The sequence below is a fragment of the Camarhynchus parvulus genome, chromosome 4A, assembly GCF_901933205.1.
Source record: "Camarhynchus parvulus chromosome 4A, STF_HiC, whole genome shotgun sequence".
In the NCBI taxonomy this organism is placed as follows: Eukaryota; Metazoa; Chordata; class Aves; order Passeriformes; family Thraupidae; genus Camarhynchus; species Camarhynchus parvulus.
This window is the reverse complement of record NC_044600.1, coordinates 12,622,445-12,639,471: the sequence shown is the minus strand read 5'-3', so window position 1 is coordinate 12,639,471 and position 17,027 is coordinate 12,622,445. Positions and strand designations below refer to the sequence as shown.

Here is a 17,027-nt window from a genome sequence, read left to right as displayed (position 1 = left end):
CCTCGCTGTGTTTGATAAAGGTAAATGAAGGTCAGTGCTTATTTCTTTCACAAAGTGAATCCTAAGAGTCCTTAGACAAACCATCCCTTATTAAGGCAGTGAAATATTCACATCTCATTTGCATGGCTTTATATCAGAAAGAACATTGTTGCTTTAACTGAGCAAAATGGAACAAATACAGAAGAAACTTGGGTATTTTCTTGGAAAAGAGCAACTCCAGGCAAGAGTAGCAGTTACAGAAACAAACAACCCTCAAAAGAAATGAAAATTTGCAAATGTGTAAAATATGAAGATCTTTTTAAAGAAAAACTCCTCACAGCTTCCCTGACCAGGATGCTATACCTCCAAAATAAATAGCTTTAATCTCTGCTAATCTTATTTCGGCAAAGAAAAGATAAAGCTGGCGACAAGAAAATTATTATTCCATCAAATTCAATAAGTCAATCTATTTTTAACATCTCTGATCTTGAGTAAAACAAGGTATCCAAGTTTTCCAGCAGAGCAGATAAAGGAAAAAGATGAGTATCCCACAGCTGCACATAATGAGGGCTCCTGAAGTAATGGATCACATCCTTCTTACTGTGAAATATTCAAGAGGGCTCAAGTAAAGAGAATCATTTCCTTCAGCACAAGATCAAACTCACTTTGAAACCAGGAAAATGTGGGAAGTATTAGGCTAGGCTGTAAGTTCAGTCAAGGACAGGTATTATACACTTCATACCTGCCAAGATTTGTCTTCTAGGAATTATGTCCTAATTCTATTACCAGGAAACTGTTTCAGAAAAGGCTCTGTTCTTTAAAGCTGGAATAGCAGACACAGAGATCAAAACAAACTTTTTCCAGACATGTGATTAATATTTGCCCTCTTATTAGGCAATTTGTCGCGGGGAAAACAAAAAAAAAGCCCTGCTTAAAAGTCACCACAGATCTCTTGCCAGGGGAAGCATTTTTGGCGGTGCAGCGGCCGTGTAGCCTGGCTTTCCTGGAAGCAGGAGAAGTGTCTGACAGCAGCAGGGGCTGAGCTGTGAGGCACTGCAGGAGAGCTGGGTGGCAGTGAGATGGGAATTGGAAAAAGCTGCTGCTTCATTCCTCAGAGAAGAACAAGAAACATACAATGCCTGAGCTGGAAGGGAGCACAAGGAACACCCAGCCCAGCTCCTGGCCCACTCTGCACAGAGCACTGCACACAGAAATGGCCTAAACCCAATCCAGCCCTCAACACTCTGCTAATGTGAGTAATTATTTGTGAAGCCAGATGAGAATTGGCATTTTAATACCATAAGGAGATACATGAATTGGGATTTTCCATCACTTTCTTGCTGACAAAACTTCAAAGATTTCCCACAAGACAAAAATTACCAAAAAAATCCAGTTCAGAAAGTTGAATTGACACTTGTGAACAGAGTGGCTTCATTTTGATGCAGATGAACACTTTCCTTCAGAGATCAAAATTTTTTGTTTTGACTTTATTATTCTTACAAAGTAATTACATTCTCATTTGTTATAATACCCTTTTAAATTATGTCAAAATTATGCAATATAATAAAAATTGAAATAAAATTGAAGCAAAGGTCCTTGATCTTATCAAAGCAAAACTTTTCAATATAGCTGTCACCAAAGCAATATCTCTACATAAGACAGTTTGATTTAATCAAATCAACACTTCCCTGCCAAAAAAAAAAAAGAAAAAGGCTGCAGTCAGACAATACTAGGCAGATCTTACAAAGCCTGCAGAAGGTGCACAAGCAGGACTTTGTTGATGAGATGTGCAGCCACACTTGCAGCCAACACTGCACTGCAGCATGACCACCCTGATGCCATTTGTCCCCACCTTACCCAGCAGCCTCAGCAGAATCCAACCCCAAGGCCTGCCAGACATCCAGTGCAGGGTGCCCATGGACCACAAACCAGGATGGGTTTGCAACCCACAGGTAACTGCTCCTCAGTCAGACACCACACAGGGAATCTCCAGCACAAGTGTAAATATGTATACATACTAGAAAGTACAGACTTTGATTCTACTGTGGCATTGGGACCAAAAGAAAAGGGCAAGTGTTTTAATGCATGGATAATGCCAGATTTGACATTGGGACAAAAGTCACAAGATACTAAAGCAGATTTTTGTACTTGGGACAAAAGTCACAAGATACTAAAGCAGATTTTCAAAAGTGCTTCAGAGATAAAGGGAAAGAACTTGTGCAAACACAACATTTACAAAGCTCATAGATTTTAAACTCAGGAGAAAATTAGAGCAGAAAGAGGAAGATCTGAGTTCCCCTAAATGTCTGCAGAAACTAAAACCAGAGTTATAAATATTTCCACTCCCAATCTTGTTCTCTTTAGATTTCTGTTCTGTTTTCTTGCTGGACCCTAATCTTCCAGGTCATGACTTACATCTGATTTCACTGTTCATTGCATGCTACTGTTCTTTTCCCTCCTACTTCTCTATTATCCCGCTCTCTGTCCAACTGCACCTACAGAAACATCTCAGACTTTGCCATTTCCTCCTGCTTAGTCAAAGCTCCATTATAGCTGGTGCCTTCACACACTGCTGGATAGAAATGTTCTTCTGCTACTCAGCACTGAGACATGTTTAACAGATAGAGGGCAAAAAGCTCTTTTTGCTGCTTCATATGGTAGATCTTGACATTGGTAGTCTATCTTTCATAAGCAGAGCTCCCACAGACTTTAAAAGGAGACCTGTACATTTAGGCAGAGAAGAATATTGGAGTCAAGATCCACCCATGCAGATCTGAAGATAATTTTCATTAGCTAGGAAGTCAAACACAGAGACATAAAAAGTTTTGACACAGAGTCAACTTGGTTGGGAGTTTCTGATGTGAAAAGCAAGAAGTTCTATAGCCTAGAAAACTGTAAAGTGCTGGAAAACCTAGTTACCAGGAGGGCAATTTCATTCTTTATGTAGCGTTTCACATTTGAATGCTAAGTAACCACTGGAGGAAAAAAAAAATTATACATTCAACAAAGGAACTCAGCTGCAACTACCAGGCACTTCCCAAGTATATGAAACATAAGCTGTGCACAGTGCCCTGCAAGTCTGGGTGCCAGCCATGACATTATGGTCCTTTTGCCACTGGTGATATTGCTGCCTATCACAGAAAATACACATTAGCACCAGGAATTCAGAAATATCCCTGATACTGAACCATCACACCCGCATCCCATCCTTCATGCTGTGGAACACTCGTTCCAGCAGGGGACTCCACTTGACCAAGACAACATAGCAGCAAGTCACTAATACATAATTAACATGCAAAGGTGATTAATTAGGTAACATCTGACCAATAGCTGGGACTCTCAGCTGCCTTTGCCTGCCTCAGCACACAAACACACTTGCAGCTCTCACATTAATCCAAAATGTTACCCCATTTCCCCCAGCAAGCACAGGCCAAAGGGGGGATTCCAATCTGTTGCACAGCACAGTGTGGAGCTACAGCATTTCCATCTACTCCAGTGTGCACAGCATGCCTGAAATTAGACCCAAATCGTTGCTTTGCAAACTGCATGCCATAAACATTCCCGTAGTGCTACAAAGAATACCCAAACACAGCCGCCTCCATTTTTTTTTTTTTTAGATTCCCACTGCTTCTGCTTTGTACATAGTGTTTATTTCACTTTCCTTCAAAAAGTTTGATTTTAGGGTTCTGTGCATCTGTACACTTGAAAAAACATCATGAGTTATGACTGACTGATGTACAGCTGTTTAGGGACCAAAATCTCAATTCCATTGCTTAATCACTGCTGTACATTAGCTTATTAACAGAGCTCTGTTTATTGACTCTGCTTTGTGCCAAGTGCTTACAGAGGCTACTCTGCAGTCCCTGGTGGAGGCTCTCCATCCATGTACCACAGGTAACAATTCCTGCTGAGGCAGCATCCTGCTGTTCTTCCAGCTGTTCTGGTGCCATCCTGAGAAATAGGGTCAACACTGGCATCTCATTTATTTCCTGATGCTTGGCTTGCAACCTCTTCCCTCTAGAGACAGCGCTGCTCGCAAGAGCACTTTACTTTTATTGCTCCTGTTAAGCTCTTTTGTTCTTCAGGGGAGGTTGATCAGCCCAGCAAGACCCACAGCTCAGGCTCTCCAGCAGCAGCAGTGTTTTGGTTTGCTTGAAAAAATGGGCATTCTCCGTTTGTCACTGCTGCATTTGCACCTCGCTCACCCAGTTCCACAACAAAACTAACACAGCACTTGCAAGGGCAGAGATTTTTTAACTGCTGTGCCTCTTTCATCCCCAGAAACACTCTGCCCCACCTCAGCAGCAGGCAGAAGGGCCCAGCTCTCCAGGTGCTCTGTAGAACCCTGCTCAGGGACTTCTGCAATTCCTCAGGAACGTCCTTGCCCTGAGCCTGCAGATACATCTTGATTCACTGGCTGTCAGAGACAATTCTGTTTCATGTCTCCCCAAAAGATTACTGGATTTTGATTAAGAAAGGTCAAGGGCAGCTTTTCCCTTTCAATATAAAGAGAATGACTTGAGGAAAAAAATACTCATCATCTAGCACCAGGACTCTTATCTCCACTTGAAAAATTAAATTGCCTGAAGTGATGGAAGGCTTAGGGCAGGGTATGCACAGAAATGTTTCCATGCAAATAAAATCCTAAATAATTCATCTACATACTCTAATTTTACATCCCCCAAAAACTGTGGGTTGTTTTTTTTTTGCAGATGTCTTAGTAGGAGAACAAAACACAAAGCTCACGTTGCCAAGTCTCAGATAATACCCATTTGCCAGAACAATTTTAAATGCACATTGTATTACTGACCCAGCATACCAGAGATTTAGATTAATCCTTAACGCTTCAATACATTCCCCAAAATAACTTCCCCAATATTTGATTTTCCTTTGAAGGAAATTGTGTCAGAGATATAATTAGCTCTAGCTGCAGACTCCAAATCTCTGCCTGGCACTGCTCTCAGTAAAACACACCTTCAGCAGTGTGAAATTGGTATAGCTACATTGAATCTGCTACATGCAACTGAAGTACTTCACACCAGCTGAGGATCTAAGTATATAGGCATAAGTGAGGGAAAAATACATTTTTACCTGGAATAATAATGCTGCAGAACACACAGGATCTCGGGCTGAGTAAAACAAATGATGAGCTCATAAGAAATACATTCTTGTAATTGAGTTTAAGGCACTAAATAACCACTGTCTTCTAACAGAGAATCAGATGCATGGTGGGTATCCCTACATTAATTAGGAATAAGACTGTCACATGGATTTTAATGAAATAAAGTTATATCTATGGCTTCTTCAGGATATTAAAGTCAATTTATCTGAGGAAGACAAGTAATGGCCAGCTTTTTGTAGAAATTGGAGCAGTTCATTAAGGAGGGTAGCAGGAGTTAACACCATCTGAACAAGCTCTTATTTTTTAAGGTACAAATTCCAAGACTCTTGATTACCAAGACAGAACTGCAGAAATCCAGCAGGCTGATAGAAAACAACACAAATTACTGCCCTCACACTAAAGCACCATGTACCTTGAGGCTGTGAGCACAAAGTACAGACAGCACTTACATAAAATACTCAGCAAAACCATTTTTCTCAGATACAAGCTCCCAAACATATTTACCTTAATGCATTTGGCCATCTGGACATTATCTATAGTATAGCTCAGGACAACTAATGCTCCGTATCTTGTGTGGCTAAATGCCACACTAAAAATTTAAATGGGAGGCTTTTAGCTCTCTTAGTCCAGAACAGAGAATGCCAAGCCCATTAACATCTAGGAAGGCAAACATCCAGGTCTGTCACTGGATGTGACAACCTCAAGTACATTGAGCAGTTCTGCAAAGCCAGCTCCAAAAGCTGAAGGTTTCCATCTCCTCTCACCTGTGGAGACTCATTAGACCAATCCTCAGGAAAATCCACAGAAGACCATGTTGGTGTTACCTTAACCCCCCAGTCTTATTTAGTGTTTCAGTGATGAAAACACTCTTTCACACGCATTAACTAATTAAATATTCAGATTCTCCTGCTGTATCATAAGCAGCATGAATTCCAAATTAAAACTTTTATTTAAAATAATTAAATTTTGGATAGAACACATGAAGTTTCTCTTTGGGCAACAGTAAGAGGTAAGGATAATGAGGGCAAACACCTCAGCCCTTCCCACTACCAACTGTCTGCTCGACCACTCCAGCCCCAAGGCTCCTGGGTAAAGGGGACAGGCCCTGTGTCATGACTCACATTCTCCATATGGCCACTCAAACATATAAGTTTCTGGTTTTCCACCTTTCACACCAACAGCTTCAGCACAGATAATGAAATTTAATTCTTCACTTGCTACAGAAGACCACTGAGATGTTTCAGAGTATGGGCCTGATGCTCTGTGTGGCCTTTTCAGAAGTGTCACAAGCTTGTGTTTGAAAACAGCTACAGAAGTCCCCTCTGACTCCTTCAGTGCAGTAAGGGCTGTAACAAGACAAAGGCAATAGCTTGTTTTGATACAGGCAGGATTTTTATTCAATCCAAATGTTTTCTGTACAACAGAAAGGTTCTATACAAGAGAAGGAAGCATTAATTCAGTTGCAAGAACAGGCACAAAGAAGTTTCTGAACCCTAGTGCTTCAGAAAGTCAATAATTTTTTTGAAAAACCAACCATGTGAAGTATTGTTATAGATGTTATAATCCTGGTTTGGGTCATTGTCCATCATGTACAACTCTCCTGCATGGACATTCTTGAAGTCAGCACTGAAGTTGCTGGGGTCAAACTGAACCCACAGAGTGTACCTGTAGTGAAAGGCACGCATGGAATAGCCCATGATCCTGATGTCCTTCAGCCTTGGCTTGTCAGAGTTCCACTGGGGAGTGTCTGCAGGCCGGGGATATTGGCTGAGAGCAACAGGTTCTTCATTAAAACACCTCTCAGTGTCATCACACCCTTCCTTGCCTTGCTCCACCTTTCCTTCAGAGATGTTAAAATAGTGGGCAATGCTTCTCCCCTCAGTGCACAGCACAAAACCAAATGACATCTCTGGGCATGCAGGAGGGACCTGCAGGCCAGCAAGCTCTGCAAGTGTTGGAAACAGAGACACCAGCTCCACCACTTTTTTACTTTGCCCTAGAAGAAATAATATCAAAATATAAGTTATGGAACAGGGTAGTTGGACAACAACTTTTTCTAATAATTCAGCTGGTATTTTATTCAAAGTTTTACTATTTTCTAATAATTCAGATGGTGTTTTATTCAAAGTACTCTGTACAGGATTTTTGGGGGTACTGAAATCAAGGCAATTAAGGAGTGGCAGTTAGCTGTGAAGATGCCAGTCCATGCACTTGTGATGTTCTTTTAACAAGAAAACTTCTGCATTTATGTTTCTCCATTAGCCTTGGAGATAATTATATCCATTAGTTTGAAAAAGTGCTCTTCAGAAAGATAAATCAAATTCTCAAGGTGCCTGGAGACACATAACCACCTCTATCTACCCACTGCAAACAAAAATAAGCACGGGAAATTTACCTTGAGGTACTGAGCCTCCAATATGACTAAAAGGGTCGAGGAAGGGGAAGACTCTTGCTCCTCGACTGACAGGGGAAGTTGTCATTCCTGGGACATAAAACATCAGTGGCACTCGGGTAGCAACATCAAAATTGCTGTATTTTGCCCATTCACCATGTTCTCCCAGGGACCACCCTAGGTGACAAAGAACACAATTCAGAGCAGACATTGGTTTGTAATCTAGTAGTGATTTCTTCTTCATTGTAAATTGACTCTGACTATTGAGGCCACTAGTCTGTTATAAAGGTTATATGAAAAGGTAAATAATCTGTATTTAGATGTAACAAGGCTTTCCTCTAATATGAAAATTATTTCAACAGTCACCTAAATCTTGCAACTTGATACTCTTTCATAAAGGAAAGAATTACATCTTTCCTTATTTCTAGATTCTCAAGATTAGAATTAGGAAATCAGCATTAAAACAGCAGAAAAGAGGAATTGGGGTGTGTGACAGTGCCTGCAAGAGTCTCCAGATCAATTCCACAAAGCATTCATTTAAGTTTTGGGCAGCTGCCAGCTCTCCAGTGCTCCTGTTAACACTGTAGCTGAACATCCCTTGGAGCCAAGGCTGCTCTCTACGCCAGACTGCCACATCAGGATGCTACCCCTGAGGAAGCAATAGAGACAAAACTTTTCAGCTCTCCTCTTCCTCTTGGAAGGGATGCCAACATGACTTCCTTCCAGGCAGACACACTGCCAACTTCCCTTTGGGGGAAGACAAAGGAACTCTGTGACAGCTATGTTAACACATGTTTTTTCTTGATCACTTTGCCAGCCATGGTACTGGAAACACCAACTGTTTACAGTTATCCAAGGCAAGGAAAAGAAAAATTCAGTTTACAAACAAGTCAGAAGAAACATCTAGAGTCACTTTAGTACCAAAAGTATTAATCCCATTGCACTGCAACTTGTAAGAGCTTTTTATACACACATGCTCACAGAAGTCAACCCAATTTAACTATATATGTGACTTTAAATTGATGTAGTTAATTCACATCCTAACTGGTTTAAATCAGCTAAGCCATCCCACAATCAAATGGATCATGACAGGGTTATTTTAATGAATATTAGAGTATTGAAACAAGCATTAAATGCTTGAGGCATTTGTCTCACAGCTCCAATTAAGTTTTTTACGATGAGGCTCCAGAGTGTGCAGGATCTCAGTTATGAGAGGGAACCATATCTTTATCAGTTTAGATGCTCTGCAAGCAGCAATGACAAGTGAAAGAAAACACACTTGAGCAGTTAATGAGAAAGCCTGTCACCCACTGTACCAGATGGCTTTCTACAAATGCTAAGGGGGGAGGAGTGGTGGCTGTACTCTTAGAGCACAGTTCCCAGCAAGAGTCACTCCTTGGGTAGGGGATGGCAACACAGCAAGCTCAGCCCCATGTCCTGGCAGGCAGCCTCATCCCTCACCAGCAAATCCTCAACCTGATTAAAAGCGCCTGTGGGGACAGAACTGTGCAGCCACAGAAGCCAGAGCCAGTCCCCTCAATCTGGCTCAGACAAGCCAGAGGGACAAGGTGTGACAGCTCTGCTTGACACTACAGAAACACACACTGGATTAATAAGCCAGCACTGAGTTGCACAATGAAGTTCTTAACAGTAAGCTCAAGAAAGATTTAAATGCTTACCATGATCAGCAGTAAAAACTACAATTGTGTTATTTGAGAGCCCTGCATCATCCAAAGCACTCAGAAGCAGGCCAACTTGCACATCCAGGTAGGAAACTGCTGCATAGTAACTCTGACGAATCCGCCGCTGCAGGTCAAGAAAACAGGAGAGGAAAAAATTCTTTCCCACACACATACAGCAGAACCAGGGGGTGGCTGTGGAAAAGAACTAAAGGACTCTACTTGTAAAGCTTTAATTTGAATTGTCTGTAGCCCAATTAATGTCCCAGAAAAGGTAAACTGGGAGGGGGCAACTAGAAAATTCCACCTCCAAGAAGTGCTTTCAAGCAAAACACTGCAAACCAACCCATTCTGCATCTCTTGGTCTAGTCAGTGCACCTAATTTTGGCATAAGGACTGGAGAGTAATGAAAATCTTGCAAAAAAGGATACACTGTGTGCTGGCTTGAAACAGATAAAGAGACTCAGATAATGAACACAAACCCAGCACTGGTAGCTGCTACATACATTCCCTCACATGCAACCTTCAGGGACAGTAAGGGTTTGCCTACAGAGCTAGAGGTGACAGTATACAAGGCAGGGAATTCATAACTGCAAATGGTCAGTTGCTGAATAACTGTGAGCATCCAAGAGCAGCTGACTCCTCCCTTGCATTGAACAAGTGAAAGCAGTTTGACTTCAGAGCACTGTATTGACAGCTTACCTGGAAATCATCTGGAAGTGGTCCATAAGGGAAACTAACATTCAATGCTTCCACATCATCCCTCTGCCTGATATCCATCCAGGGGTTGTATGCCACAGAAGGGAGCTTCTTAGGCACCCAGGGATCTGGGGCCAATGTAATATTTTCCAAGGGGTACAACTTGAGAAATTCCTTTACAAGACAAAACACATATAATGACTGTCCTCACCTCCAACATATACTGTGAATTTTGTGTTTAAACAGCAACCACTTTCCCTTTCAGGACCCTTTAACATTACAGTTTACAAGGCTTCACTCCCCTTCTACCAGAGTGTGAAACACAGCAATACTAGATATCCCCAACCAATTCCTGAAAAATACTGAGTTAGTAAATACCTAAACCCAGCTTCCTGCATCTCAAAACAACACTGCAATGAAAGGTCCAACCCTACTTTGAAATCAGTAGTTTTGCCACCAAGTCAAACAGAGAATGAAATACAAGTTCTTGTAAGGCCTCATTATGTCATACTCCATCAAGTTGAAGCCCATCTCCATGCAATAGCAGTCACCATAAGGGTGGCAGAAGCCTGGCTTTTGGCTGAGGAGTCACAATTCATTCCCATTAAAGGTTCTGAAATACATCACAGGTGACTCCTGAAATTACACCAAATCAAGGCTGGTTTCCAACTTGCTTTCAGGAAACAGCAATAAAGCATTTGTGGGAACAGCTTTTAAAAACAAAAGCAACATTTGTCTAAGTTCCCTTTCCTGCAGGTTTCAGTCTCCTCACCTGTGGGTACCTCAGAGGGATGTGTGGCTTGTGGTAACCAACAGCCAGGAAGAACTTCTGCCTGGTGGTTTTCATGACATTCAGTAAGTGTATGGCCTCCTCAGTGCTCTGAATATCAGGCAGAGTCCCTCCAGGCATTTCTGTCACATTCACTGGGCACACCAAGTTTGCATGAAGTTTTCCATCTTTTCCCCTACAAGTCTTCACAAAAAAAAAAAATAGTTCAGTAACTTCTGGTAAATACAAAGACAAAATCTTCTGTTCTGTAACTTCAAAACCAATTTGTTTCTACCAACAAAAGAATGCAACTTCCATGCCTATGAAAATGCAGAAATCCTCTCTAAAGCTGGGTAGAAGATTAAATGTAGTCACATGGGTCAAAAGCCCACAGCTTCTAAGATGAATAGAATCTCTGATCTAGTGGAGATGCAGCAGCATTTGGCTCTCCTGTATATACACACATTTTAGTTCCTTCTTTAGATCCCAAGAGTTCAGAGAAAGCTGTCTGGAAGCTACTGACTTAGTTTCTGAGCAAAGGCCAGCAGTGGCTGACGTGTAATCAGTGAAGAGAGATAAATCAGACTAAACAGTGGCCAGGGAAAGGTGGCCTCAGCAAGGTGTTTGGGAGGGTTGCTAAATGAACCTACTTCTCTTTATGTCATGGATGCAAATGCTGCTATTATTAAAACCAGTCTTCAAGACCAAAGCACTGCCAAGGCTAGCTGTACCTCCATGACTGCAGCTCCTGCTGGGCAGTGTACAGACTCCAACACACAATGCCAATGCAATGTTTGCATAAAGATAAACCAGACTCTTTTGTGTCACACTTAAAAGTAACAAACATTCTAGAAAACTGGATCAGACTATAAAGTTTTGGATTATTTAAACATCATTTTAATTATGGCCCCTACTTAGTCCTGAGCTCTTTATCACATTAAGTTTACCAAGACTACTGACAATGTTTTGTCACTAACTAAAGCAAAGCCAGATCAGCTACAGGTGCAAGTTGACAACCACACTTTTCAGATAAAGGAATTCATGAACTAGACACAAATAAGGATCATTCTTGCTTATATCTCAGTAAGTGAAGTATACCAAATTACCAAATACCAATTTAGAAATACTTAAAACATCTGCAGGATGGGCACATTGATTGACAAAACACACATCTGATAATCTTGGCCTTCTTTTGGAAAGCACAGAAACAAAGCATTGCAGTGGTTACTTGTTTTCCTGCGCAAGGGTGCAGCCCAGAGGGCACAGCCTGTCCTTGATACAAAGACCTTGGTTATATCTTGAACACCTTGTCTGTTAGAATGTCCCAAATCACACTTACCTTATCATTCTCATGCTTTTCAGCTGAAGGATGAAAGGGTGGAATGGACCAACTGTAGGGATAGTCATCACTGTAATTGGATGAAACCCCTGGAATGGATAAAGATATTAAAAATCCTCTAATAGTTCACCGAACCAGGAAAAGCTCATACACAAGTTTAACTTGTCTTCAAATGGGTTTTTTTTCAAATATGTTAAATGAAGAAATGTTTCCAATGAACCTTTGACAACTGAGGAAAAGATAACCAAGAAATAAATGTCAAAAAGTTTAAGACAGATATTTTTCCCCAAAATACACCTTGTACTACTGAGGGAGAGTCAAGCTGTGGAAGAACCTTACTTCAGGGAACACTAATAAAAAAACCCAAAAACCAAAAATAACCAAAACAAAAAAACCACCCAGGATTAATAAATCTTCATGCACATCCTTGATTAGCTTTACTATAAACTGAAACACATACTGAAACTATCTACACAAGTTTATTTCTAGGATAAGGAACTGCCAAAATGAGGATCAGTTTTACAATATTTTTCAACTCAGTAGTGTTATTGCTTTTTAGCTAGTGAACTAATTTCCTACTGAACCTGAAGCATTAGTCATACATTCTACATGTCCTAATCCAGACTCACAGCCTATTCGGAAACATGAAGCATGTACAGGCAGAACTAAGCCAACAGGTAATTTCATTTTCAGCAGATACCTAACTTCCAGAAGTATTTTTAGAATATTAGACATTTATTCTCACAATTCCCAGACAAGACATGCAAACATCCATTAGATAAAAGTCATCTAATACATTCACCTCTAATACCTTAAGACTTAATGACAACCACTGTAAAATCTGCCTTATGATTATGATTTAGGTTCGTAATACAGACGGGAATCACACATCAATACTCATGTAAGTTTGAGAGACTATACACAACAAGCAAATATGTTAAGCAAATGTTAATTCTATGTTAAGCAAATGACAAATCAAACCATACCAGGATGAAAAACTTTCCCCACAGACATGGTCACATAGCCATTTTCCTTGAAATACTGGGGCATGGTGGAATAGTTTCCTGCATGGACTCTCCAGTAGGAGTAGAAATCGTAGAGCCGGGTGGTGTCAGGCCTGCGGCCGGTGAGAAACGAGACTCTGCTGGGAGCACACAGGGCTTGCTGGGGAGAAAGGCAGCCAAGGAGAGACATTTGGAACAAAAACCAAAACACACGCACAAATTAACTCAGGCACAGTGATGCCTTAAGTTTCAGCTTTCGTATTTTCCAGATTCTGTATTGCATTAGTATATAACTCTGAACTTCATGTAAGTGTTAGCAAGTTCTCTTCACAGTTCAGTCAGACAAAACAATCCTTTTCCAGCCTGAGAACCAAGGACACCATTGCAGCTCCAGCCTAAAAAGTATAAACAACAGTGAACTGAGGAGAGCAATCTAGGAGGATGGGACTTCATAACCTGAAGCTGTAATTGGACAATTAATCCCAATATGTAAATGGACCAAAACTTACAAAAGTGTGAAAACTCATGACCCATTGTCCATCTTGGGTGTAGCCTCACCTGGGCTCTTGTACTGCCCAAGGTGTATCCTTTGAATGCCTTTTTAATAAATACCTACTTTATTCCTTCAAAACTGTCTAGCCTCTGTTCCAGGGAGCTTCTCAAGGCATCAACAGCTGTGCAACAACCGTCTGAAAACTCGGGAATCACAGGGAATGAGTTTCACATCACCTCAGGCTGGAATGAACAGCATCCTTATTAAGCATATCAATTCCAAACTGCAAGCTTTTAAAAATGCAAGGCAAGTTCCATAAAGGCAGTGCTTTTGAAATCTGGTTGCTCACATCACACAGAATTAAGGAGCAGTGGCAGGTGGACTGTGCTGATAAAAGCCAAAAGTCTAGTTGATCTGGACTGCTTTAAGAATAAAGAAAGGATAAACACAGGAGGTCTGGGTTATGGTCCAAAGGTCTGGCAATTCTGCTTCAGACTGACAAAACCCAAAAGTTACTGCCTTGGGCTGGAATTAGACCCAAAGTTCTAATTTCTCAGCAGAGAGGAACTTGGGAATGTAGACATCCTATACAGAATATTCAAGTGAAAAGCAATTGGTGACATTTTCAGTCCTCTATTTTAGAGTGATGCTTACCACACAAAGTGCCCCTTTACAGCAGTCTATAGAAGTGATTCCCTCAAAAGATTAAAAAGTAAAACATAATCTTTTGTAAGCAGTAGAAAAAGAGAATTTTAATTTAGTAAAATGGCATTTTTAAGCAGCACTTGGCTGCAAACAGTGAAAGCGCTTGAGTGGCAATCTACTCCTCCAAGGGCTACACAAATACCATAATTTAAATGCCCTGTTTTCATTTTTCTCACCTTAGTAAAGATAGGTTCACACATTGCAGCTCAGCCCAATCATTTATTTTCTGCTGAAAATACTTCAAGTTAATAAATACTTGCCTTTTCCAGTGGCCTGCCTAACACCTACTGTGATAAAACCAGTAATTATTTTGCATAGAGAAAACATGTTTAAGTCATTTATCTCACCTGGGCATATGCATTGCTGAACACCATACTTTGGGAAGCAAGTTGATCAATGTTGGGAGATTTCACAAGCTTATCTCCATAACAGCCCAACACAGGGCGCAGATCATCCACAACTATAAACAAGACATTCATGCCATCTATGAAGAATCAGAATTAGAAATAAATTAACCTGAGTGGTTACTTTATGCTGATTTATCAGTTTTTAACCTTTAAACATATTTGAGGACAAAAATAAAATTAAATAAAAAGAGCAAGAATATATTTGTAACGGAATGTAAACAACGGGATTAATTCTTCAAAGACAAAAATTCTTATTTGGCCTAGACAGAAATATAGTGGTTTTCATTCCCTTCCTATTTCACTGCTTGCACCCATGGTATTTTCTCCAGGTACTGCAGAGGGCAACTCCTTGCAGCTGGCTAAAGCAGGGTGGTGCAAAATAAAGAGGTATTTTATAGGTATAACTACTACCGATTTCTACGGCCTGCAAGCTTCGAGAAAGGTGTTAAACTACGGTAAACAAAACTGCAGTCCTGTATAATTCTGCTCCTAACAGATAAAACTGTTTTCTTCAATTGATGACACACGTCTTTTTAGGACGCCCTCTCAAGGCGGCGGACTGCACTGGGGACTTGACGGGCGCAGGACCCGCTCGAAGCCGCAACCTCCCCAGGGACACAGCGGGACCCTGGGGACACACCGAGCCCCAGGGGACACACCGAGCCCCTGGGGACACACCGAGACCCAGGGACACACCGAGCCCCCCGGGACAGACCGAGCCCCTCGGCCCCTCGGTCCCGCCGGCCGCTCCCCCCAGCCCAGCCCCGCCGCCAGAACGAACCCCCGGGCCCGCGCCCAGCTCCGGGCCCCGCCGCCGCCGGGCCGGCCGCGAAGGCATCACGGGGCAGCCGCAGCAGGCACAGGAACAGGCACAGGCAGAGCCGCGCCGCCGCCATGGCCCACCGAGGCGGCGGGGCCGGGCCGAGGCGGCCCGGGGGCGGTGTCTGGAGCCATCGCCGGAGCCTGAACCAGGGCGGGAGCGGCGCTTCCCCTTCCCGGTCCTCCTCCCCTTCTCCGCACGAGGGCGCTGCGGCCCCGCGAGAGAGCGGCCCCGCGGTGCGGAGATGGGCCCGGCCGGAGCGGAGCGGGGCCGGAGCGGAGCGGGGCCGGAGCAGGCGGGGCCGGAGCGGAGCGGGGCCGGAGCGGAGCGGGGCCGGGCCGGAGCGGGGGGCCGGAGCGGGCGGGGCCGGAGCGGAGCGGGGCCGGAGCGGTGCGGGGCTCGGCCCGGCCCAGCCCGGCCGGAGCGGTGCGGGGCTGGAGCGGTGCGGGGCGGAGCGGTGCGGGGCTCGGCCCGGCCCAGCCCGGCCGGAGCGGTGCGGGGCTGGGCTCAGCCCTCAGCGGGATCCAGCGCCGGCACTGTGCGCGGCTGCTCAGGGCGCAGCGTTGCTCCTGCGGTTCCTGCCGACGCTCTTCAGCACCCGCCGCAGCTCCCGTGGAAAGGGAATGTCAGTGGCGTTCCCAACATTATTTTTTTCTGGTGGAAATACCATTGGGGAATGCGGAAATCAAGGTTTAGTATTGAGAGAAGCTCAGTGCTATTTGCACTTCAGCACTTCAGCGCTATTTGTGAATCTGTTAACACTCTGGTCTCTGTTCAGTGTTTCCGATTGTCCGGGGGCGCGCTCTGCAGAGCCAGGGAGTCGCCAATGTGTGAAAAGTTACATAAACTAAACAGCTCCCCATGACACTGAATGTTTCATTAAGAACTAGTTTTATTAAAAGCTCAGCAGGTCTTCATGGTTTCCATCTTGAATTGCAGTAAGATAACAGATTTATTGTCAGTATTCCTGTACAAAATAAACTCACTGTTAACTACACAAAACACTTCCCAATCAGCAACTGAAAGATTATCAAAGATTTATAATAAAGCAGCTCACAGGAAGATTAAAAGAATTAAAAGACTGTAACTATGTTGTCTTACACATTTAACAGACAGGTAAACTGATGACAAGTATACCAATATTGAAAATAGTCAACATGAACTCACTTGGATGTGGGAACCACTATGACAATAAAACATCTGATGGTTTGTGCGTTTTTCTACTTTAGCAAGTGATAGGTGCACTTTTGAATACAAATGAAAGTTTATTAGTGAATTGTACTGGTAAATACCATTGTCTTTGGGACCAAACTACTCAAACACCCCAAAAACAGCTTGAGAAGAAAGCCCCATTTACAGAAAACTAATGCAACTCTAATGGGAATCTACAATTTGATTCTTTGAGTGTCTCAGGACTGTATTGGTTGCTCTTTCTTATCAGAAGTAAAAGTTCTGAGACAGAAATGCTCTCATTTGTCGCTTTTTCATCACAGAGAATGTGATTGAAAATAATCTGCTTTTTTGCTCTGTAAAGATCCATACCTGAGGCCTCAAATATGCTGTGTGTGCACTCACCATAAGATTAGCAGGAATGATGGCTCCAGTGGTCTGTCACAATG

General features: G+C 42.7%; 1 protein-coding gene across 2 annotated transcripts; it reads right to left on the bottom strand.

Annotated features, from left to right (window-relative positions):
• Nucleotides 1–6,488: 6,488 nt before the first annotated feature.
• Nucleotides 6,489–15,522, bottom strand: IDS (iduronate 2-sulfatase). Of its 2 annotated transcripts, none has more exons than XM_030967611.1 (9): nucleotides 15,370–15,522; nucleotides 14,529–14,665; nucleotides 12,966–13,143; nucleotides 11,980–12,068; nucleotides 10,644–10,844; nucleotides 9,875–10,045; nucleotides 9,173–9,299; nucleotides 7,497–7,670; nucleotides 6,489–7,097 (listed from the first exon to the last, which is right to left on the bottom strand). In XM_030967611.1, the coding sequence occupies exons 1-9, from the start codon at nucleotides 15,482–15,484 to the stop codon at nucleotides 6,595–6,597; spliced, it is 1,695 nt and encodes a 564-aa protein (XP_030823471.1). In that variant the 5' UTR covers nucleotides 15,485–15,522; the 3' UTR covers nucleotides 6,489–6,594. The 2 variants fall into 2 exon arrangements, with proteins under 2 accessions (XP_030823471.1, XP_030823473.1); XM_030967613.1 differs by having other exon boundaries at nucleotides 7,497–7,583.
• Between the last annotated feature and the right edge of the window lie 1,505 nt (nucleotides 15,523–17,027).